Raw genomic sequence first — 25,434 nt, 5'->3', positions numbered from 1 at the left:
AAAGACCAGCCTATTAGATGCCAAGTATCATAGTCCAGGCCCCATTTCGTCACCTCTCTTGTCCTCTTACACTATACTGTTTTGCTAGACTCACAGTTCCCTCTCCTGGGGTCTGCCTGCCCCTGCCCTGCCCTCTCTGTAGCCCACAGGGCACAATTCTGCATCCCAAGCGTGTCTCTGAGCTTACCTTTCCTCTGCTCACAGCCTCAGTGGCTTCCACTGACTGTAGACTCAAATTCAAGTTTTAAGTTTGGCATCAAAGACTGTATGATCTGATTCTAATCTGCATTTCCAGCTTTATCTCCCACTGTCTTCCACTTGCATCCTAAATGCCACACACAACCATACTTGGAATTTCCTTGATGCCTCCTTGCCCACATCTTTGACCACATCGGACGCCCTGCCTGGAACACTCGTTCACATCCCTTTCACCATTCCTTACCATTTTAATTTTTTAGAGACCATTTCCTACAAAAGAACAGAGAATTGTATAATGGACCATGTGCCCATCTTCCCACTAGAAGTAGCAACATTTTGTTTCATCTATTTCGTCCCCACGCACTTTTTCTCTTGTTCTTGTATTTTACAGCAAATTGCACACTTAATATCATGTTGTCCGTAAATCTGTAAATATGTCAGTGTACACCACTAACAGACAAGGGCTTTTTAACCATAACTATATTGTCATTATAAACCTGATCAAATTAACAATTCTTCTTTAGTGTCCTCTCATACCCAGGACGTATTGAACTTTCCCTGCTTTTTTCAAAAATGTCTTCTTACAGTTGGTTTGACTCAGGATACAAATAAGATTCACACGGCACATTGGGTTTCCATGTCTCTTAAGGCTCATGGGTTCTGTAAACCTCTATTCTCCCCATTTTCCATGCCATTTGTTTGTTGAAGAAACTGAGGCATTTGTCTCTTACAATATCCCGCCTCCTGAATTTGGTGAATTGCTTTCTTGTGCTGCCGTTCAGCTTGCTCCTCTGTCCTGTAAACTTCTGGTAAAGTTAGGTCTAGAAGCTTAATTAGATTTAGGTTGTCTCTTTTTTTCTTTTTCAAGACGGCTCGTAGGCGGTGCTGGGTGCCCGCGTTGCACTACGGCAGGAGATGCAAAGATGATTGTTGTCCCACTTTTAGTGACGCTGCTTGATGGTGTTTTCAGGGGCTGTCAACCCAACTGTCAATATGAAGTTCCCCATCAACCTTGCACCTGAACCTTAGCCTACATTAATGACATTAATGATTGTTGCTCCCATTCATTCTTCATTCAAGATTTAAAAATAATGATTTTTCTACTTCTATCATTTCTTCTGCATTTATTAGCCAAAACCGTGAAGACTGACAAAAACTTTAAACTGCATTCATTAGCCTTATTATTAGTGGTAATATTATTGTTATTGTAATTATTATTATTTTGAGCTGTCATATAGAGAGAACAAAGCAAATGAAGTATTATGTCAATGTCACTAGGAGCCAAGATTACAAGTCTAGAATTTAAGTAAAAGTTCTGTCATCTTAAATTTGAATTAAAAGTGTCAATATGAATTCACGATTTATTTTCCTCTTTCTAAACATCACGTATTTCCTAGTTCTGTCCCCTGAAAAGACCTAGAAGCAACGTCAACCCTCTAAATTCATGTGTTGAAACCCTAGTCCCAAAGGGATAGCAGTAGGCAAGGTGATTAGGTCATGAGAGTGGAGCCTCGTGAATGGGATTCGTGCTCTCATAAGGGGCCATAAAGCTAGCTTCCTCTCTTCCTGCCGTGCGAGGATACGGGAGAAGTCGGCAGACGGCAGACTGGAAGAAGGTTCCCACCAGAGCCGGTCCATGCTGGCATCAGAACTGTGAGAAATACGTTTCTGTGGTTTGTAAGGTGCCCGGTTTATGGTGTTTCGTTATAGCAGCCTGAGCTGAATCAGACAACTTTTAAGCTGCCAGGGGTTTAACAACCTGCTTCCAAGACTCCTGAATACCTAACAGTTGACTCTCTGGAGCCTCTAACAAGCCGACTCCGGCACACCACTGGAAATGCACAGCAGCTTGAGGAAACATGGAGTCAGTTACACGGAAGCTGGAAAAGACGCACCTCAGGAAGCAAAAGGAATGTTAACTTGGTTCCGAGAATGTGCCAAGTAGCTCATATCAGAGGGATCAGTACTAAATTTTTTCCCTCCTCAGGACTTCTGCACGTATAATACTTTCTCATCTTTTCTTTGACGTGCTAGTTCATTCCCATCCTCCCCGCCTTGGCTGAAACGTCACCACCTGAGAGAGACCTTCGTGACCATTGTGTTTAAGGTAGACGTCCTCTACCTCCCAGGGTGGACGCCCTGTGGTGTACCGCCCAGACTGCCTTCAAAGAAGGACTCACCCTAGATGCCAGGAGTGCTGGCAGCAGACATCCTTCAGAAGTCAGCTCGTCCAAGGATTGTCTCAGCTACAGAGAGCCACCCTCCCAAATGTGATCCACATCCAAGGATTGATCGACGCAGGAGCACAAATCCTGGCCATTTCAGCCCAACTAGGGAGAAATCAGAGGGGCCATTCAGTCCTACGGCTCCCCGTGGGCTTGGCCGTCCTGCTTCCTTCTCTCCCTTTCATAGGTGTGCATCCCAGGGCACCCCTTGCACGCTCAGCTCTGCCTCAGAGTCTCCTTCCCAGAGGCTCCAAATTGCACCATTCCCCATCCCCAATCTCACATCCCACTATTCTTTATCTCAGCTTTTTGGTTGTTGTCTTCAATTCAAAAATTATTGTACTTGCTGATTGAATTTCTTTCTTCTTATTCCCCTAGGAGAATATAAAGTGATTATTTATGCACAGAGGCTGTATTTGCTCTTGTATCCTTATGCTGTCACAGTGCTTGACATATAATAAGTGTTCAATAATTTTCTTTTTTTAAAGATTGGCACCTGAGCTAACATCTGTTGCCAACCTTCTTTTTTTTTCCTTCTTCTTCTCCCCAAAGCCCCCCAATACATAGTTGTATATTCTAGTTGTGAGTGCCTCTGGTTGTGCTATGTGGAATGCCATCTCAGCATGGCCTGATGAGCAGTGCCATGTCCGTGCCCAGGATCCGAACGTACGAAACCCTGGGCCACCGAAGCAGAGTGAGCGAACTTAACCACTCGGCCACAGGGCTGATCCCTCAATAACACTTTTTAAACAAATTAAATTCTAAATGTATAACCAATGGTGCACTGATGGGCCACAAAGAGATGCCCCAAAATTCAGATCCTTTTTTACTGACCACATTCATCCATTCATTTTTTTACATGCACCTTACTAAATTTCTCAAATTTTCTATTCACAGATGAAACTAGAGTACACAGATGACTCTAATTCAGCAATCTACTGAGCTCTAGTGGCCATGAAAATATACACTGCCGCTAGGGCATGGGACCCACCACGAAGCTGGTGTGGGAAAGCGAAGACTAGGTGGGCCCTAATGAATTTTTCCCATCTGAAGGAGCTAGGTTCCAAAAGTTTGAGAGCCTTGTGTTTATATATGTTACCTCATTTCGTGCCCAAGATCTCAAAGTATAGTGGATCTTTTTTAACAAATAGATTTTAATTTTTTAGGACAATTTTAGATTTACAGAAACATTGGGAAGACAGTATAGAAAGCTCCCATCTAACCCGAATACAGTTTCCCCTATTGGTAACACCTTACATTAGTATGCTACATTGTCTACAATTAATGAGCCGATATTGCTGCATCATTATTAACTAAATTCCAAGCTTTATTCGGGTTTTCTTACTTTTGCTTAGTGTGCTCTCTTTGTTCCAAAATCCCACATTTCATTTAGTTGTCGTGTCTTCTTTGGCTCCTCTTGGCTGTGACAGTTTCTCAGACCTTTCCTTGTTTTTGACATCTCTGATGGTTGTAAAGAGTATTTTTCAGGTATACTGTAGGAGGCCCCTCTATTGGAATTTGAGGCTTTTCTGATGATTAGACCAGGGTTATGGTTTGGAGGAGGAGATGACAGAGGTAAAGGGCCATTTTTATCACATCATATTAAGAGTACATACTGTCAACATGATTTATGGCTGTTGATGTCGCCCTTGGTCATTTGGAGGAAGTAATGTTGCCAGGTTTCTCTGTTATAAAGTTACTTTTTTTCCCGCTTGCATAGTGTACTCTTTGCAGGGAAGTCTCTACACGTAGCTCACACTTAAGGAGTGAAGAGCTATCTTCCCCTCCTTTAGAATGGAGTATCTACATAAATCATTTGGAGTTCTTCTGCATGGGAGATTTGTGTCTTTTCCCTCATTTATTGACTTATTCAATCATTTATTTATATCATTATGGACTCATGGATATTAATTTTATATTTTGGGTTATAATCCAAAACTATTTTATTGCTCAAATTCTTCCAGCTTTGGTCATTTGGAGCTCTTTCATTTGGTTCCTGTGAAAGTATATCTTTTTATTCCCATTTTACGGATAAGGAATCGAAGCTTCAAAGAACGCAAAGTTGCCATCATCACTTTACTAACAAGAGCAGACATGTGATTAGAATCATAAGATTCTAAAGCACAGGTTTTGGGGCTTTATTTTTCCTGTTCACCATGGTCCATCTGAATATAGCCAATCTTTGTAAATCAATGACTAGTGTATATTTCACCTGATGGAGTTATTTAAGGCAATAACAGTTTTGAGGGTATCAATCTGCTACGTACATTATAGAGAAACTTCCTTAGGTGTTTATCTACTTTTTATAGTGTACATCTGGATGAATTTTCACAGAGTAAACCCACTCATGCAACGAGCACCCACATCAAGAAACAGAACATTACCAGCTCACCGGAAATCTCCTTCGTGCCTTCTTCCAGTCAGCCCCACCCCATAGGTTACCACTTTCCTGAATTCTAACTGCATAGATCAGTTGTGCCTGATCTTTAATTTGAATAAATGAAATCGTACATTAGTCCTTTTTAAGGCTGGATTCTTTCATTCGTTCTGCTATGTTTTCATGTGGTTTGGTTAGTGGAATTTTTTTAAAAGGTTTCAACCATATATTTCACAAGAAAGTTTACAAGTGAAGTAGTACCTGTAAAAACATGTTAAGCAATTACATAAAAAAATAGCACACTACTCCATAAAAAGTAAATTTGCTTAAGATTAACGTAACACAAAGAATGGAAAATATCCAGAGAGGAAGCGCAATTGTCCCATTATCCCAAGGTGGCTTAGTTCCTCCTCACCATCATTATCTATAGTTTTATCTACAAAGAGCTGCTGTAATAATGTCTCTGGGGTCTTTTTCATAGGAATAGTGTTTCCTGACTAACAGGGTGTTATTCTTGCCAACACAAAGCCAAAAACTCACTCGACTGCTTCTAATACATACTGGTGCGAGATTCTACCTGCCAAGTTTGACCAAAATACCACCCAGAAATCCAAGAGATCTCTGATTTACAGAAATTCTCTATTTTCTGTTTCATTAACAATCACTGCCATTGACCTAGTTCCTCCAAAAGGGATGGCAAACCCTTGACACCCCTGCCATCACACCCTTCTAATGCCACCATGAACATGGCTCAATCAAACAATCAAATCATTGTTCCATCTCTTCCTTAGAAGCTACTTGCCCAAACACTCTTAACCAACCAGAGATATCACAGGAGAGGAAAGCTATTTGCCATCCCTGCTTACACACAAAACGTTGTGTTACTCTCTAGCTGGGTCCAGGCTTTCATTGCATTGTTTTCTAGTTGGATTCAGGTTTTTAATTTCTGCTTAATCCTTATCACATTTCTCCCCTACTCATGAATCTACTCCGGCTCCCACTTGTCTGATAGGTAATGGGTGAAGTGCCCTGCCTGGATTTCCATAATTTATTCACACCCAACCAAGCACAACCTCAGGACCTATCTTTTATTACAGTCAGGCTGGTTGCTTCATCATCTCTCACATGTCCTGCTTTTTCCATCCTGTGTGTTCCTGCCTGTCTTCTAATACTCATACATTTATTCATTAGTTCATTCTTTCAACAGATATTTCTTAAGCACTGGCTATGTGCTATGCACTCTTCTAGATCATGGGGGTACAGCAGTACATGAGACCACCCATGTCCTTGTCCTGTGGAGCTTACATTGTAGAGGGAGATAGGATACATTCAATAAAGAAACAAACAAATGCATATGGTGTCAAGTGGTGATGAGTGCTATGAAGCAGAGCAGTGACCGGGGAGGAGGATGCCATGTTCTGTATGGAGATCAGGGAAGGCATCTCTGAGCAGGGACAAGCTGAACAGGTCTCCCAGGGAAGGCTGCACCAGGCACAGGGAAGAGCAGGTGCAAAGGCTCTCAGTCAAGGACATGATTGTTTGAGGAAGAACCAGGTCATTTTGATGAGAATAGAGTAAGTGAGGAAGAGAATGATAGGCGGTAGATCAAGACAGTAGTTCTGGGCTGCTTCTTGTGGGGCCTTTAAGCCAATGGTTCTCAACTGGGGTGATTTTGCCCCCCAGGGGACATCTAACAATATCTGGGGATATTTTTGGTTGTCACAGTTGGGTGGTGCCACCGGCATCTAGCGCATAGAGTCAAATGAAGATGCTTCATATCCTACAATGCACAGGGCAGCCCCACAACAAGGAGGTATCCAGCCCAATGTCAACAGTGCCAAGGTTGAGAAACCCTGCTTTAAACCATGGTGAAGACTATGGTTTTTATTCTACGAATGATGAGATGTCATTAGAAAGTTTTGAACAAAGGAGTGACATGAACTGACTTGGATTTTAAAAGGATCATTTTAGATACTGTGCCGTAAATCATAATTTGAATAATAAAAGTGAAATAAAAGGCTACCATTTATTGAGCACTTATTATATCTGAGACTCTGTGCTAAACACCTTACCTAAAATATCTCCATAATTTTCTTCATTCTTCCTACCGCTATCTGACATTACATTACATATTGGTCCATTAATTTCTAAATAATTGTCTCCCCCAATAGAATGCAAACTCCGTGAGGGCAACAACCTTGCTTTGTTCCCTGTTGAATCTGCAGCACCTAGGACAGTGCTGGAATAGACACTCTATATGTGTTGAAGGAGTAAACAGTGCCTAGGGTCAATTTGTTTACTTTCATTTCACAGACAAAAGAAGTGAGTTTCAGCATTAGTTGCCTGAACCATGGCTACAAGCAAATCCATGTTTTGTAGTCCATTCCTTGGAGGACAATCTCCAAGTCTGGTGACAATCCTCAGAAAGAAATGCTCCCAGTGGATAATATTCTAGGTGAGCCGTCCAAGTACCGATTGCTACACCTTGCTAATTTTTGACATCCATATCTATTTATGAATTCATTCATTTGCCAAGTTTTTCTCGAGTTGATACTATGTGCCAGGCACTGTGCTAGGCACTCGGGACACACTGGTGAGGAAGATAGATGTGATCCCCATGTGTATCAGTCAGTTCAGGCTGCCATAACAAAATGCCACAGACTGGATGGCTTAAGCCACAAAAATCCATTCTCCCAAAGTTCTGGAGTCCAATCAGAGATCAGGACGCTGGTAAGGTTGGGTTCTGGTGAGAGCCATCTTCCTGGCCTGCAGGAGGAGAGCTCACTGCGGGCCTTCTCACTGTATCCTCACATGGCAGAGAGAGGGAGAGAGAGAGAGAGCTCTGGTGTCTCTTCCTATAAGGACGTTGACCCCATCATGGGTGCTCGACCCTCATGACTCATCTAAACCTAATCCCTCCCCAGAGGCCCCATCTCCACATACCATCATATTGGGGGTTACAGCTTCAACATATGAATTTTGGGGGAAACACAATTCAGTCCGTAGAACTGTTCTCACAAAGTTTACAGTCCAGTGTGGGATACGGACAGTACATGCATGATATAAAAAAGAAAATTATGGTCCAGCCCCAGTGGCCTAGTGGTTAAGTTCCACACACTCTGCCTCAGCAGCCCAGGTTTGGTTCCCAGGCATGGACCTACACCACTCGTCTGTCAGTGTCCATGCTGTGGTGGAGGCTCACATACCAAAAAAAAAAAGAGGAAGATTGGCAGCAGATGTGAGCCCAGGATGAATCTTCCTCAGCAAAAAATAAAGAAAAGAAAAAAGAAAAGAAAGTTATGAATTGTGGTAAGTGCTACAAAGGAACTAAAATGAATGCTGTGATGAGTAATTCAGGTGAAAGGGAGGGACCTGCCTTGAGGAGGCAGGTCAAAGAAGACTTCTCTCAGGAAGTAACACAAACAAATCGTCTAAAATTTAGTACAATGAAAAATACCTCGTTAATAACTTTGACACTGATTACATGTTGAAAGGATAATATTTTGGATATACTGCTTTAAATAAAATACAGTACTAAAATTAATTTTACCTGTTTCTTTTATACTTTTTTTAAATGTGACTACTAGAAAACTTTTAATTAATTACGCAGCTCACATTATGCTTCTATTGGGCAACACTGCCGTGTACTATTCCTTTCCCACTAAAGACACTAACGAGGAAGGACAAAGAGTGACGCTCCAAAGAGATGAGACAGGAGTGGGGATGGGAAGCAACATGTCAGGAGGTTTGGAAGTTAAGTTGGTAGAAATGACTAAGTCATATTTTAAGAATAGAGCAGTCTGCTCGTGGTTACGGGTTTCTTTTCGGGGTGATGATAATTTGGAATTAGATAGTAGTGACAGTTGTATAATCTTACGAATATACTAAAAACCACTGAATTGTATACTTTAAAGGGTGAATTTCATGGTATGTGAATTGTAGCTCAATAAAAAGAAAGATATAAAAAAGAATAAGGCAATCTAATATCTACAGTGTCTGCTATAACAGAAGACCCCTGAATTTTCCGGAAAGCTTACTTCTGTCAGCTGATCTGTGTGTGTGACTTTCTTTGTGTGTGCATGTGTGTGGATGGGTTGAGGGTGAGTAATTAAGGAAAAGGAACTCTTATATGTTTTGGCTGAAAACAGGGAGAAGAACAAGAGGTCACCTTCATCAGAAATCAGAGCCAGAGAAGACGTGGAGAAAGACAAGCTTGGGAATTTGTGAACCTCTTGTGGAGAGCGTGGATGGACCTCTGACAGTGTGTAGAACATGGACTCAAGCAGATGATATCTTGACTCAATGGGACACGGTGACTCCGTGATATCTCAGTCACTTTGATCATCAGGAACATCTGCTCAATTAAGCATAACCGTGCACTTCTACCTATGATTATGTGTTCTAGGTTAGAACTTCCTTGCATAAGGCAAAGGGAATACCCTGCCCCTCGGGCCCTCCCTCTGTCTAGCCCTGTGCTAGTTCCCCAGCAGCAACCCGAGACGAAGCTTCTTCTCCAGGGACAAGCACACAGGTCAAGTGCACAGTTTCAGAATTGATACAGAACATCTTTAGAAGACAGCCCCAACCAAAGTGTCCCTCCATTCATTAACTCAGCTTCTCTCTGCCCCACACTGGGCTGGGTGCTCGTGCTAAAATGGTGACTGAGATGGACCCACTCCCTGCCCTCAAGGGGCCTCCAGCCTGGTGGGGAACTCAGAGTCCACAGCCGGCCTTATGAACTTTTCCCAGTCTGCTAAATTTATCATTGGTCATGCGGTATTTGTTGTCTTAGTTTGCAATCTCTGTCATTGTATTTTAACTCAGGAGAATGAAAAATGATGGTGATGTCAATGACCTCTTACCTCCTCCGTAGACTCTGCACAAGGACTGTGTCCATCTTAGCCTGTTTGGACTGTGTGCCTCTTCCACATCTCCCCGACTCTTAATTCTATTTGACTTCGCTTCTTTTCTCTGTGATCCAAGTCACTAACTCACTGATCCGTGGGCTCCTTCTGCTGACTTCTGCACCTGATTCACAGCCAAAGCCTGTGCTGCGAGGAAAAGCAGAGAGGGACGCTCTGGCTACTCTACAAAGAATGAGTTGGAGGGGCAAGAGTGAAATCCCAGAGGCTGGGAGCAGCCCCGGAGGAAATGACGACAGCTTTGCCTAGAGCAGAGGTGGCGCAGGAGAGCGGTGGGTGTATCAGGACACACTCTGAAAGCAGCAGTTATGGCACTGGGAATGAACTGGATCTGGGGGAAGAAGGAGGAGAACAGAGCTTAAGGGTGACTCCGAATTCTGGTCTCCACAGGGTGCCAGGTAGTGTGGTTCACCAAGATGGAGAAGACTGAGCCCAGGAGCTCAATCAAGAGCTCACTTTCAGATGCATAAAGTCTGAGACATCCAGTGGAATTGGGTGTATGGGTGCTGGAGAGGGGAATTGCTTACATGCGGCTTTGAGCTGTGGTTCATGCTCAACGAAGGGCTACGCTTTAGCTTCACCTGGGATGGAGGTGCTCTGAGGAAATGTCAACACCCAGGTCACATGCCTTAGATCAGGTAAACCTGAGCTCTGGAAGCAGGCGCCCAAGTATCAGTGTGCTTTAAAAGGCTCACAGGCGATCCTAATGCACAGTGATGGTTGATATCCGCCAGACTCGAGGAACTGCCCGAAGGTGGAGACCTTATCTGTGTGCAGGGCAGCCACAGCAGGCTCAGAAGCCTCATCTTTCTGCCTTATCAAAGGAACTCTCTAGATTGTGTCTATTTAAAATTCTCTCTCTGCTGTTTCAGCAGGTGGCTGAATTCTATGCGTCAAAACAACCAATTGTTCATAGTCTTGGGTGTTCTTGTGTTGCCAGCAGTTCCAGGCCTTTTGTCCTGGGACTCTCGTGTTTGTAGCAATGTCAGTCTCCTGGTGAAGCTCCACGGCTGCTTCACGTCTTCCATCCTTTTGGGGATAGAGTATTTGCAATCTCCTTTGTGAACTTTCTTTCAAAACAAACTCCCAGCACCCTCTGCCACTGTGTGCTCAAAGCAGATGAAAATACATTCAGGCCTGGCCTATTCTTTAAAATCCAGTTCAATCCCCATTTCCTTTTATTATCATTGGGCATCCATGATGTGACTTGCTTTGTACCTGGCACTTGAGGATATCGTGACCAACGAAAACGACATGGCCCCTGATCCGGGGAGCTCGCACTGTAGGAGAGGGTGTCTCAACCTCAGCACTATTGCCATGTGACATCAGGTAATTCTCTGTTGTGGGGGCCGCCCTGTGCATTGTAGAATGTTCAGCAGCATCCCTGGCTTCTACCCACCAGATGGCAGTAGTATGTTCTCATGCCCCTCAGTTGTGACAACCAAAAATATCCCCAGACATTGCTAAAACGTCCCCTGGGAAGCAAGACTGCCTCCATTAAGAAGCAGTGCTATGGTAGGAAGAAGACATTGAACAAATACTCATAAAGGTTGAGAAATGTGATGAGAATGTCATATACAAGAGAGATCTAATTTAACTTGGCAGTGACAGAGCGCTCAGAGGCCAACGTGGAGACTGTTTCTGTCCAGAAAATGGCTAGTATGATTTCTGTCATGATGTTTTCTCTGATTGCTTTATTGTCTTTCGTCTTCTCCAATTTCCTGCAGTAGTATTCATCGATTGTGTACTATGCAGCCAGGCACAGTATTAAACATTTGCATGCCTTATTTCATTTTATTCTCCTAACTATACTGTAACCATAAGCGGCACCACAAACAATTGAAGATGCACTATGTAAGTAAATTGCCTTTTTCACCAATAGCTTGGCATATTAGTCTTGTAAACCAACTAGAACGACAGCTGAGACACTCAGTGGCTTCTACCTTTTCTTTATCTCTTGGATAATAACCTCCTACTTCATCAATTGCCACAATTCTTTTGGCACTGTCAACGTCTTCAGTGAGGCCTTTCTTTAGGGCCTCCAAAATCACTCCCCAAAATTTCTCCCTCCCCAAAACTTCTTTTAACCTCACTATTTCCTAGTGCTAATCTCTCATCTTGATCGTTTTTTGTTCCACCAGGGTTCTCAAAACTTCCGAGTTGCACTAACATCATCTCCACACTGTCTGCGTTGGGGTTCCTTCTTGTTCCATTTACTGAAACAGTCCTCTCTAATCAGTACCCCCAAGGCACTGAATCCAGAGGCATCTTGTCATCCCATTCAATCTGTCCTCCGTGTTGGATGTTATTTATAACTCTCTTCCTTGGAACTTTCCTCTTCCTTGGAATCCTACAGCATCCAGATCTACCTGCCTGTAGATTTGAGTGGACTCCACTGCCCAGTTCCTTGTCCTAATCTCTGTCTACATTCTTGGCTCAGATGTCGTTTTAGCTTCCAGAACTTCATTTGTCTTATCGATGTGGAAGACTAACCTAATTTTATCTCCAATCTTGGGCTCTTTCTTGGATTTAGCCTCACTTCTCCAAATTCATCTGGAGACCTCCACCTGGATACAAACTTGGCATCTCAAATTTAAGACATCTCAGACAAAAAGCATTATCTTCTTCTCAAAGTCAGTTCTTTCCCCTCAGTCTCTCAAAACCTGTTGTTTCTCTTAGCAGTAAAAGTCATTCTCAGACCCTCAGAATAATTGTCTACATTCATTTCTTCATGCATTCATTCCTTGAGCCTGTTGTGGGCACCATGCTTTACACGTTGCCTACCCTCATGGAGGTGACAATCCATCTGGCAAAACAGACAGTCAAGAGGAATTACAAAGGGCTTTGACGAGGTTTACGGTAGGGAAAGTCCAACATTTAGTGGGTCTCTCCTCTTCTTCTCTACGAAGATCCAGTGAGCCAGCAAGTTTGCCCATTCTTCCATCATGAAGTCCCCCCATTAGCTGCTTGCTTTCCAAACTCACGGCCCCCGCCCCAGCCTTCTGGGTGATCTTACCTCCTCCTTCTTCTTCCCACATCTCTGAACTCTCACATGTTGCATTGCCTTTTAATGTCCTGGTTTCTTGTCTATCTCCCTCACTACACTATAAGTTTATTAAATGTAATGAATGCACGCATGCTGTTTGCCACTGTATTCCAAGTACCTGGCACAGAGGTGCTCAAGAATTATTCATGCAATAATGAATGAATGGATTGCAATCCCCTTTCCACACTATCAACTATAGCGCTCCTTTTGAAAATCCTCCTTTGAAAATGGTATCTTCTCTGGCTCCTCCCAAAACTTCACCAAACTCAACAGTACACAGGGCAGGCTTTGAAGTGATAACCTAGAGGTGGCCAAGAGCACAGCTGGGAATATTTGGAAAACAGTGATGGGCTCCATGAACAATGAGAAGGCATCTTGCACAAGGCACTGATGGCTTCTCATTGGAGACATAACAGCTCTGCTATTGGAGAGAAACCCCAGGGAAGTCCCTAGTTGTTCAGTCCCCGAGGTTCTCTGAAATGCCAAGGTGAGCCTTGATGGGTGATAGAGCTCTCCTTCCACTGCTGGAAGCCAACTTTACCGTATGACCCTGGGTCTGAATGTGGAAGCCAAAGATGCTTGGGGGCCACTTAGCAGATCTGAAACACTTGGCAGTCATTGCCCCTTTCCCCCAGAGAAGGCACACATGTCAATCTCCTGTCTGCACTGCTTATATCATCTCCTTGACCTAAAAGAAAGATAGAATAGCCTGCATTTGAATTCTAGTACCACACTTACTTACTTCACATTATGTGACCTTAGTTATGTAAACTCTTGAAAGCCTCCATTTCTTCATCTTTGAATGGGATTAATAATAGAAATTATCTCATTGATATCATGACCATTATTATTCTAGAATGTGGATATTGGGCATGTGGGCCTCTTCACTCTACTTTTCATATATTTAAAGCTTTTCATAATTTTTTACAAATTATCTTATAAGGCCTTTGTGAAGATTAAATAAAATTAGGCATGGAAAGTGCTAATCACAGTGCCTGACACAGTTTCTGACGTACTTCTCAGGAACACCGTGAAACCACCATCCATGCCATCAGAGTCTCGCGGCACTGAAATTATCTTACCTATGTATTGGTTTGCTTGTTTCATGTCTTCCTTCACTAGAATTAAGCTTCTTGAGGGCAAGGGCCTTGTTTGTCTTCGCTCCCCACTGTATCTCAAGTGTGCACAGTAGGCAATCGACAAGTGGTTGTTGAAAGCATGAAATGTGAAAACATGCAGCTATGGCTCCAGCACAGCTCAAATCAATTACAAATCGTCGTCCCTCTCAGGACCCCTTATCCTCCACAGCCTGAGAGTCTCATACAGAGATGGAGACTCACGAGGAAAGACAACAGCTGAACATTTTGCCCAGAGCAAAGGTCTCCATGTTCCAATGCCCTCAAAAGACTCTCTCTCTAATAGAAGAACTGAAAAGACAACTCAGCATAAAGGATCAAGACTGAGAAGAATCATGGGAGAAAACTCAAGAGACTAGAGTGGTCGCATGAGAAACCCTCAGATAAGGTCAGGGCTTAAAGAGGCAAGAAACAAGGGTAGACACAGCATAGAACCAAGGGTCTTGACATGGGAGAAGCCCTACCCATCTGTAAGAAAAGCATCTGTAAGTGAAAACCTAGATTAGACTGAGGTCTGCAGAAACAAGTTAACTACAGAAAGAGAGCTTGCCAGTCAAGTGATGGTATTAATGAGAAAGAACAAAGGCACCAGTGAATGAGGCTGATGACGTAGCATTCATGAATGGCATGGAGACAGAAATACCAAACTCTAATTTTGCTTTTGTCTTCTTTGCAAAGGGGATTAATAGACTGGACAAGATGAGGAAAAGGTAAAAATCATTATATCTCATGAATCACCTACTACATGCCATGCAGCACATATATATTCATAATCTTGTTTAATCCTGAGAAAAAGTATCGATCATGATTTTCATTTTACATATGAGGAAAATTAGCCTCAGAGAGGTGAAGCTGCTTGCTCAAGAGCCCGGAGTTAGTGAGTGGTCTAACACTTTCATTTAGACATTTTGAATCTTAAGAGTGAAGCCGTGTGTGTGTGCGTGTGTGTGTGTGAAGAGAGTTGTGGGCAAACAGCTCACCACTGACCCCATTTAAGTTTCAGTCAAATCTGCCTAGACCTCTGGCACACAAGCTGCAGTTTAGAGACAGCATCTTCCATCCAGAGAGCTGGTTTTCTGAACCTAAGATTAGGGGGATCGCTTCTTCCTCACTTCCTGTGCTTCCTTTAATATGGAAGAATAATTATCAGTGTGACACTCCTGGCCCCTCTCTCTCCTGCTTTCTCCTCTCCTGGGAAGGTGGAGCAAAGTATCTGGTGAGTTGGACAGAAGGAACTGGACAAGAACGTCTCACCCAACATAAAGGTCTCTTCTCTTTCTAACAGAAGAACCCAAAGGACAATTCAGAGCAAATGATCAGGACTGAGAAGTGGAGGAGACAACTCAAGAGCTCAGAGCATCACATGGAGGCTCTCCTCTCTTCCTTGGGAATCTCCTAGCCCGCAAAATGCCTGTGCTATTGGGCTGTGATAGCCCAGCTGCCCCATCCAAGACCTACCTTGTGGGCAAGGCTTGAGACTTTCAACCCTGCCTTGAATGGGTGCACTGTTATTACTACACTTTGAAGACACTTAATCCAATGCTTCTATCAGGAATAAAGCTGACGTCCTGATCTCCACCTGCCTTGTTTCCCTGTCTGTCTCAACTGGTTCTGAACTCAGCTGGGGAAAAAGGGGGATTATGGATTGACCTCACCAAACAAAGCAACAACATCCAATGAAAGAACTTGCATTTATTCTGATTTAATTTCACCTCGTTAGTTCCAGTCTGGTCTGTAGTGCTCATACCAAGGTGGCACATGATGTTAAATCTGAGTCAATGTCTCAAAGGAATGTCAAGAAACTGGAAATGGTCCAAAAGAGACTGAGGATAATGGTGAAAGTTCTGGAAACCAAGACATGGGAAGAATGGTAAAGGAATGAGACGATGTAGTTCAAAGCAGATTTGGCTATGATATGATGCATTCTTCGCATTTTTCAAGGGTTATCATGCAAAAGAGTGCTTTAATTAGATTATGTGACTTCTAAGGGCAGAACTAAGTGCTTTGATGAATATTCCAGGGAGGCATATTTTGGCTCATTATTAGAAGATATTTACAACTATTAGCATTGTATAAAAATGGAAGTATTTCCTTGAAGAGGTGGTGAGCTTTCCATCACTGGGTTTATTCAAATAACCCCAGTCAATGGATGATTCTGAAAAGGGCGTTCAAGACTGGGAGATAGTTGGTTGAAATGAAGTTTATCTCTGACTTGTGTAAAGCCCAAAGTAGCTGACTGGGGTGTTCTTTCTCCTTCACCACTATTTCCCCCCAGCATCACAACTGACTCATAACGAGTGGAGCAGGCCAGCAGAGACTGAAGGCAGACCCTGCCTGGGGAACAGGACCCCAAACCCTACACCATTGTTCCTACGACAATGTTCCCCTAAGATGACTTATTGGTTTACTATCTGTGTTTGAACACATACTTCCTGTGGCTTATTCTAGAAGCTTCTCTCAAACTTTAAGTGGGAAAGGTGTGGGTGTTGGGTGGGAGGGTTCTGAGGAAGTGATTCCCTCCATCTCATATTTCCTCCATTCTCATGATTCTGTTGCAATCATGCTCACTCTCATTCTTCTCTTTCCAGAATTAGGGGTCTTTTAGCAACCTCATCCTTTGACTACCTGATCATCAACCTCGTGCTGCCCTGTTTGGCTAAGAATGAGAAGAAAGAATTAAGGAGAACTCTGAAGTTTCTGATTTGGGCAGATTGATAGGAGGAATCAAAGATGTACTGTGAATTCCCTGACAGGCTGATGGGTGGATGATGATAGTGCCATCAACAGAGTAGAGACTATTGGAGCAATGGCAGGATTTAGGGGAATGTTAATGAGTGCAGTCAGGGACATGTGGATCCTGGGACATTCAGGAAGCAGTGGATATGTGGTCCAGAGTACAGGACACAAGTCTGGGCAAGACATAGAGATTAATCATCACCAGAATATGGTGGCAAGGGAAGATACACATGGAAACAAGAGTACTACAGGAGAATGTGAGAGTGTAAAGAGACCCTAAAGGAAAACACGGGAATTTGAGGGTTAGGTGTAGAGAATGGTGACATTTAGGAAGGTAGACAGAGGAAGATGAATCTATGAAGAAATCATCAAAAAGGGAGAGAAAAGAATCTGTAGAAAGTGGCTGACGCAAAGAAGTGGAAACAGAGATGGGAAATAGGTGGAATAGATAGAATTGGGGAAAAGGTGGGAACCAGAGAAGTTAAGAAAAGGAAAAGGATAAGAGAGAAGGTGATACGTTTATTTAAGAACACGCTGAGTTGAAAGTTTCAGTCTAAAATCCTGGAAATATGAGTCAGGAGGTGAAAAGAGTTTTGGGTGTACTAAACTACCGGTTTTCCAGTCCTCACACAGAGACCATTAACAGCACAGGAGCAGGTGAGACTTACACAGCAGAGGATGTGGCAAGATAAGAGAACTAAGGACAGAGGCAAGAGGGCTCCCTAGGGGCGCGGGTAGGAAGAAGAACCTGGAGGGTCAGGGACAGAGAATTCAGGGAGGAGCGCAGAAGTGAAGTATCCTGAAAGGCAAAGGGGGCCATGTCAAGAAGAAAAATATGGTCAGCAGTGCTCGAGGAGAGGTCAAGCTCTGGTGACTAGGAGGGCACCAGTGACCCTTGGGAGAGCAGTTTCAGCAGCGTGGTGGGAGCCAGAGGATGTCCGTTTGTGCCACATCTTGGGTAAGTAGGAGCACCCTTAAAACCAAGTCATCACAATGATGTGTTTGGGGCCTCCGCAACTCAGCCATGTCACTCTGCCCTTTCTTTACAGGTGACCCCAGCAAAAAGAACCAGCAGAGATAAGTACCTAAGCAAGTGGGCAGATTGGGACAATTCCATTGTGCCCAGCCAATGACCACAAAAGGGGGAGGACATTTCACTGACTTGGTCCATTCACTCAGTGACATTGTATTGGGTCTAATATGCTCAGAGATTGAGAAGGGGTTACATGGTCACAAAAGAGACCTAGTCCCTGCCTTCAAACAGCTTGCAAGATATTTGGGGAGACTTTCATTCCATGAGAATTTCCCCCAACCAGAGCACCCCATCTAGAATGCCTAATGAAACCACCATTCAAACTTTTACAGAATCACCTGGGTTAACAACATCTTTTTATGCTTCTCTGTAGAAGGCTAAGGTAAAGCTTAAACTGAATGAGGAATGAGGATACATGCTTATACAAAAAAAAAAAAATCTGATGGAGTAACTGGATTATAGGCTCACTGAGGATTATATCAATTCCTTACTACACAGTCCCATGCCACATAAGGATGTTTCGGTCAATGATGGGCCACATATACGATGGTGGTCCCACAAGATGAGTACCATATAGCCTAGGTGTGTAGTAGCGTTTCTCAGAAAGTATCCCTGTCGTTAAGCGACACACGACTATATACTTGAAAGACCTCTTCCGTTGCTCCATTAACCATCACTCTGTTGTGTTTCTCCAGTCTCCTTCTTCAAACCTAACCAAGGTCTAGTTCTATATTTCCAAATGCCAATGACTTTCCACCTGCACTGTCCTCTCACTGCCCTCAACTCAAACCTGAAGTCAAACTTACCCTATGGCTTCATCACCCTTTTCAAACGTCCCTATCCCTGTCCATGGTACCTCGATTTTATCTTATCTGATCTGCATCTCTTGTACCCAATCAGTTGCCAAGTTCTGTATCAAGCAGAACCTTGTGCACATAATAGATGTCAAATATTTACTTGCCGATTGAATGGACATGTTTTATATGCTGGGAATCTTTACAGGCTACTAGTAACTGTGGCTATAGCACTGATAATGACAGAGGTTGGGAGCATGGCTTCAGGTGACAGATGGATCTGATCTGGGTTTAGTCTCATCTCTGCTACTTAGTAGCTCAGTGACTTTGGACACATCGTTCCTCGTTTACAAGATGTAAGTTATTAGAGTTGTAAGAATAAAATATAAAAGGTATGTAAAGCTCTGAGCATGAAGATGTTATTTCTCTTAGTCTCATAGTCCACTGTCAATGTTTGTCCGTTTCCATAATCTAACATCAAATCAAAAGGAGCCCAAATCCCAAGGTGATGCCAACAGTATTCAATTTTAGAACTTTAATTGAACTATTTAATAAGTCCCAGAAGGGGTCACCCATCACATTGGACCCATCATTTGAAGCATAAAATGAAGACCTCCACATAAAACAGATCCCTCTTGCCTTCCCTGATCCATCCTCCATTGTACCTAGTTTTGAAAATTCCAATTGAAAATTATCCAATTCAACAAGTTTTAATGACTGCCAGCTTTGTGTGTAGTAGCTGCTTAACCAATTAGCCTGGAAGACCTTATTTTCCCTCTAGCAAGCTACTTTTAAATTCCTAACAAGGTCCCTCCTTTGTCAAGCTTTCCCTAGCCCCCCACATAGGAGCTGTGCCCACTCATGGGCTCCACGGCTCTTTGGGAATCCTCCTGGAGGTACCCTCTTTACCTCGTCCCATGCCTATGGTTATGTATGGCCACATCTCTCCTGTTGGACAGTGAAGCACTCCAGGTGTGTGTCCTGCACACAGCAGATGCCAAATCAGTAGTTAACCCTCTAGGTGGGTAAGAAAGACTAGAGGAGCCAGGAGGAAAGGCCTGAGGATAGAAAATCATAGTTACCTTTGCATCTTTTACCAAGTTCAAAGGGTAGGCTGAGAAGGACAATGCACAAACTGGGATGAGGAAGAAGGAACCCCAGTGAATGTGGGTCCAAGATCAAGGAAAACTAGGAACTTTGATCCCATCCCTTGACAGCATAACAATTGCACGGTCTTTAATTTTCTTCTCCCATTGTTTCTGGACCGTACATGGCACATACCGGGTCCTCAATCAGTAGTTGTTGAATGAATAAGTGAATGTTCCTTCTCTCCGCTTTTTTGTCAGTCTTTTCCTTTTTTCTTTTTATTCTCCTTTTGTTCTCCCTAACTTCACTCCTCAACTTTTCCCCGTATCACCCCAATACACAAAATCACCCCCCCAACTCCCACTCACTCTACTTCTCCCTCTCTCTTTCTCTCCTCCACTAATTCCATCTATAGGAGTGTGTGTGTGTGTGTGTGTGTGTGTGTATTATCATTTCCAGTTTACAGAGGAGGAAACAGAAGTTCAAAAGCACAAAACTGGGTACCAAAGACCACACAGCTAGTAAGAGGTATGTAGCAGATAAGGTACCGCCCGGATCCATCGGCCATTTTCGTGCACGCTAATCCAAAGTGCGCTTCACTTCCAGCAGCCAGCACCTGTGACTTTGTCCGAGGGCTTCCCCAGGATGCCAGTGATCACTTTACCAGTGGCACAGAGAGCCAAAAGGGCCTGGAGTTTAAGCTTCCTCTCCTCCCCACCACTGCAGGGGGGGAACAGCCCTTCACTAATGATTGACAGGTGTACAGGTATAAGGGCTACAGCTCGCTGGCCCGCAATGCAGACAGCTCTCACGTGTGACCCCCACTGCCTCCAGATCTTTCCCCGGGTGAGTAAGCCAACGTGACTCTCAGCAGACTTCCCCTGATGCTGCACACCTGCTTGGCCTCCTCCCCTTCCCTGCCCATCTTCCCTACACCAGAACAGTGTTCCCTGGAAACCTTCCTAAGAAATCCCTTTGGCACAGATCCCCGTCTCAAGCTCAGCCTCCAGAGAACCCAGCCCAAGGCAATGCAAACGCAGAATGCAAACCCAAGCATCTCACACTTCAACATTTTTTCCACGATATTGTGCTTGAGACGCTGTTGCAATCACATGGGCCTGCTCTTCACTAATTTTATAGTCATTTTAAAAACTGGATGGCCGCTGTATCTCAAACACTCTAGGCTTGCTTATTCCTTCTTCTTACTACAATTATATATCTCTGAGACAAAAGACCCTTGACTATCTTGGCAAAATGAAATAAGGGACTCAAAGAGGAAAAGGTTTTTTTTTAACTTGTCCTAGTAATTGTCCTACACCCGGGCCTATAATCAACTAGGCACCAAAATGGGCTTTATCCTATTAATGCGATCTCTTTTTAAAATGTTTCTACGGAGCTGGCCCGGTGGTGCAGCAGTTGGGTGCGCACATTCCGCTTCGGAGGCCCAGGGTTCACTGGTTTGGATCCCAGGTGCGGACTTGGCACCTTGCAGGCCATGCTGTGGCAGGCGTCCCACATATAAAGTAGAGGATGGGCACAGATGTTAGCTCAGAGCCAGTCTTCCTCAGCAAAAAGAGGAGGATTGGCAGCAGTTAGCTCAGGGCTAATCTTCCTCAAAATAAATAAATAAAAATAAAATGTTTTTACTATATAAGTAATATAACCACACTAGAGGAATTCTAGGGGAAAAACAAACCCATCACTCTAACTCAACCATTCGAAAACTGTTTCCTTCCAGTGTTTCTCCTATTCCTGTGGTGTGGTTGGAGCCTTATTCAAACACTCAGGTCTCCTGCATGTTCTCCTCTAGCCCAGTTATCCATGTTGTCACACAGGCCTGTGGTTGTCATTTTTAATGGTTCCCCATTGTTACACTATAATTTGTCACCATTTTGCTTTTGATATTTCACAATTTTAAATAAGATTATCCTGAACAGCTCTGTGAATACACCATTTTGTTCTGTCTACCTTTTTTCCATATTTCAGATTATTTGCTTAAGAGACGTTTCCAAATCTTGAATCATCCGATAAAGGAATAATATTTATGGCTTTTAATGTATACCACCACATTTCTCCCTGCCCCTCCCCCACATTAAAATGTGTCCCAATTTATGACACATGCCAACCTAAAACAAAGTTATTCCAAGTCACAGTGACTCATTTTTTTGTGAGTTCTCATCTAACTAAATGGATTCATTTTAAATTTCTCCATTGAGTATAAAGGTCTTGAAACTTTGTGCAGAATTGTATTACACCTGGAGCGTTCCTCCTGAAGATAGCAAAGAACCTCAAAGGAACATTTCAGTCACCCTTAAATGTATGTGCTTCCTTTCTTAATTCTAAGCTGGCTGATTGGTAAGCATTTTACTGAGGGATCAGTCGCGGCATGAGTTGCCTAATTGAATCAGTCATCTTCCATGCCACTGCACACAAGTCAGGACATTTCAATGGCTGGTGTGGGCTAACTGACTGAAGTGTGTATTTTGTGCCTTTCTGCATGCCTACATCTTCAAACACAGAGGATAAAGAAAACTGACAAGATAAACAAGCAAGAAAGGATTCCTGTTTTCCCAATTACCTTGAAGTTTGCCTGAGTCTATCCTAGGGTTTAGTATTCTTATTTATTAGCCTTAGGAGTGCTGCTCCCTGAAATTGAAGTGCTCCCAGGAACTTTCAGACCCTCCGGGAGATCACGTTTCATTAGAGTCAGCCACGACATCCCGATTATTATTTTAACATGCTTAATTGTTCTGTCTTCTTGCACACAAGAGAAAAAGTACAAAAAAATAGATTCGACCCGGCCTTGCTCTTAAGACCATGAGTACTTGCTACTACACACAGAACAGAAGGATTTAGACTCTTCTTACAGATGCTCACCCAGCCCACCCAGAGAATTCTAGCAAAAAAGTGGAAAACCCAGCCAATCTTTTAGATGCACGATTCCAGGTCATACCAGACATTCACGTGGATAAACATCCCACCGATCAACAGAGTTTTCTACCTTTGTTTTGTTTTGTTTTGCTTTCGCTGAAGAAGCTTGTTTCCCGCAGCACTTCAAAATTCCAACAAGTGCCAACTTGCATTTTGTCTTAGAGAATTTCTTTATCAGGGTAAAGGAAAAGGAAAAGTAGACAAGTCGCTTTAGAGACCACTTCTCAGGGAATTGAGAGAACCTCTGATTCACTTCCATCCGCGCCCCCTGTTTGCTTTCACCCCAGTGGATGGTGGCCTCAGGCTGGGGTGGGGCGTGATGACCTCCCCGCAAATGATTCTGGAACTAATGTTCTTATCTTGGAAGAATTTTCTGGGTTGGGATAAGGCTGGATAATCCTAATTAGAGCCCTATCCAAGTTCAAACTTTGCAGCCAAACCAACCAGTTTTACAACACGCAGGAATTTAATTTGGCCTCACACCTGCAGTGGAAAAAAAAACACAAAAGAGGAAAAAAGCAGGCAGCTGAGCTAACAAGCAACTGTTTCTTGATCCAATTAAGAAACATCGGCAGGCTAATGACAGATTTGAAGACCAAAGATTCTTGACAGAACCCCGGGCAAATTACACAATTTCCACCTTCAATATTTAAAAAACACAGCAAAATACAAGGAGAACCTGGCTTTGTAAGGTTTCTTGCACATCTAGGGAGTAAGAGCCCAAGTCTAGAACGCCGTCAAACATTAATCTCAGAACAAAATTCCGTTTAAGCCTAAAGAAATCTATGGGACTTTCCTGGGTAAAACGAAACGCACAAAATGGCACAGCTTTGCCGATTCCTATTTATCCTGGGAAATTAACAAAACTGTGGCTTAGATGCTCTTCGCCTTCCCGGTCTCTCCCGCCACCAGTCCCGTCAGGTGCACCTCCTGAAGAAAGCAAACCAAAACGGTGCAGTGAAAGACACTTGCAGGTCTGCTTGCATTTGCTCTCTGTCAAGGATTTCATTTTTAAGCCTAATTTGAAAAAGTCCTGCTAAGGCAGAGCAAGTGCCAGGTGCTGCCCTGAGTGAGGGTCGCAGTCTGTCCACTTACCTGTGATCAGCACCGCCTTTTGATCCACAGGTAACAGCTCTTGGCCGGATAAGTAAGTATACATGAGGCAACATGACAGGGAGAAGAGAAGCAAGCCCCAGAAGAGGGACAGGCTGAGCAGGCAAGCCCCTCCCCACAGGCCCACCAAGCAGACCACCTTTCTCCCCTCCTGCCCTGGGCTCTTCAGTTTGCAAAGAACTGCTCCTCCCAGCACTACGGTGACAGCCAGGCAGAGCCCCACTGTCTCAGAGCAGAAAAGACTCATTCTCAGAGAGTCGTTGCACCTTTGTGTGCTCAGGGCCAGCAAGTCAAGTGGGCAAAGACTGGCTGGAGGCAGCCGGGGTTATATGAAGGGACAGGCAAGAAGGGAGGCGGAGATAACAGCCCCGGCACACTTTGAATGAGCGTGGATTAAGCATACTTATGCAGGCACACATTTCCTGGGGGGTAGTTCAGAGCCGTGTGCAGGTTAATGTAAGTCCCAGCACGCTTCCTAGTCCATTGCTCCCCCCACGCCCCCTGCACGTACAACACATACGCATACTCACCCGCAGCAAACACGAACCCATTATTTTTTTAATGACTCTAGAGGGACAACCAGTTGGGTAATAATTGACAGAACTCAATCTGAACAGCAAATAACAAACCCTTAAACCCATAGGAAAACACTGGTCCCATTTAGGAGCCTGTGGTGTGTCTGTCTGAGTCCTTCTGACTCAGAGATGTGTGTGTGTGTGTAAATCCAGGCAATCAGTGAGGTTTGGAAGATCAATTCTGGAAGGAGAAGGCATGACTGGTTTTTGTTCCTGTCCGCAGGACTCCCGCCATCTCCCAGTGGAGGCAGGCGAAGGGTTGGATGGAGAGAGAATATAGGACAAGAGGAAGAGATCCTTGGCAGATGCAAAGTGCTTGGGTCTTGCCAGAGGGAGGGGAGATATGCCAGGGAGAGATAACAATGATAATGCAACCAATAATGGCCCATATCTGTTGGGACCTATTTGTGCCAGAGATCGTGTTCAACTATTTGTTTGTTCATTCTCTTTATTGAGACCCCATTCTCTACCAAGTTCTGCTCCAGACACTGGCACTCCACAGTCAATATGCTCAGTCTCTTTGCATACAATATCCTTACAAAGTAGGTGTTGTTAGTGTCACGATTTTACAGGTGAGGACACTGAGGCACAGAGAGGTTAAGAGACTTACCCAAGACCACACAGAAATGGAGTCAAGCCGCCTTGTTTCAGAGTTTTGTGCTCTTAGTTGCTCTACTCTACTGCCTGCTGTAGGCAAAAAATAAAAGACAATCGGTACATTATATATTAGCCCTGCCCTACTCAAGCCCCATTTGAACCCTACAAAGCATTTCAAGGTGGGTATTATTACACTCAGTTGACAGAAAGGACAACTGAGGCTGGGAGAGGCTAAGTTACGTACATGAGAGTAGTGAATCCCGACCCACCTCCACAACTTCTTGGCTCAAAAGCCAGCACTCTGGATCCTCAACACCTTACTGACCACCGGCAACAATGATGAGATCCCCAAGAGGGCTCTGTCCCACCTGGGCGGATGGTGTGCCTTGCATGTACCAGGCACGTGGCTGGGAGGGACACAGAATTCTGATAAAGGCTGGGCGTTGGCCTATCTGGAGAGGCAAGAAAAGATCTGCCTCTGAGATCAGATTACCTGCACTCCAGACTCATCTGAGCTCTGTTACTCACTAACTAGGCACTCTTGGGGGGGTGTCATTCTATCCCCTAGACCACTTCTCCTCAGCTGTAAAAATGGGAAAAATATCGACGTGAAGCACTTAGCACCTCCTGCCTGGCACACCAGAAGCAGCCTCATAAATGCTGGC

The 25,434-nt window shown here is 43.8% G+C and overlaps 1 protein-coding gene across 5 annotated transcripts in view; it reads right to left on the bottom strand.

Annotated features, from left to right (window-relative positions):
- The window catches only part of HSD17B2 (hydroxysteroid 17-beta dehydrogenase 2), a 62,800-nt gene extending 37,666 nt beyond the window's left edge, over positions 1–25,134 (bottom strand). For 3 of the 5 annotated variants that reach the window (XM_008531072.2, XM_008531074.2, XM_070612381.1), the window contains exons 1-2: positions 25,039–25,134; positions 23,580–24,859 (exon numbers count right to left, since the gene is read on the bottom strand). In XM_008531072.2, the coding sequence (XP_008529294.1) occupies positions 23,580–23,844 (265 nt within the window). In that variant the 5' untranslated portion in view covers positions 23,845–24,859; positions 25,039–25,134. Of the gene's footprint in view, positions 1–22,554; positions 24,860–25,038 lie in introns of those variants that run through there. The other 2 variants (XM_070612382.1, XM_070612383.1) reach the window with 1 other exon arrangement.
- Between the last annotated feature and the right edge of the window lie 300 nt (positions 25,135–25,434).

Source organism: Equus przewalskii, chromosome 3 (assembly GCF_037783145.1).
Source record: "Equus przewalskii isolate Varuska chromosome 3, EquPr2, whole genome shotgun sequence".
Classification (NCBI taxonomy): Eukaryota; Metazoa; Chordata; class Mammalia; order Perissodactyla; family Equidae; genus Equus; species Equus przewalskii.
Note: the sequence above shows the minus strand (reverse complement) of the source record. Positions and strands in the feature narration are given on the sequence as shown.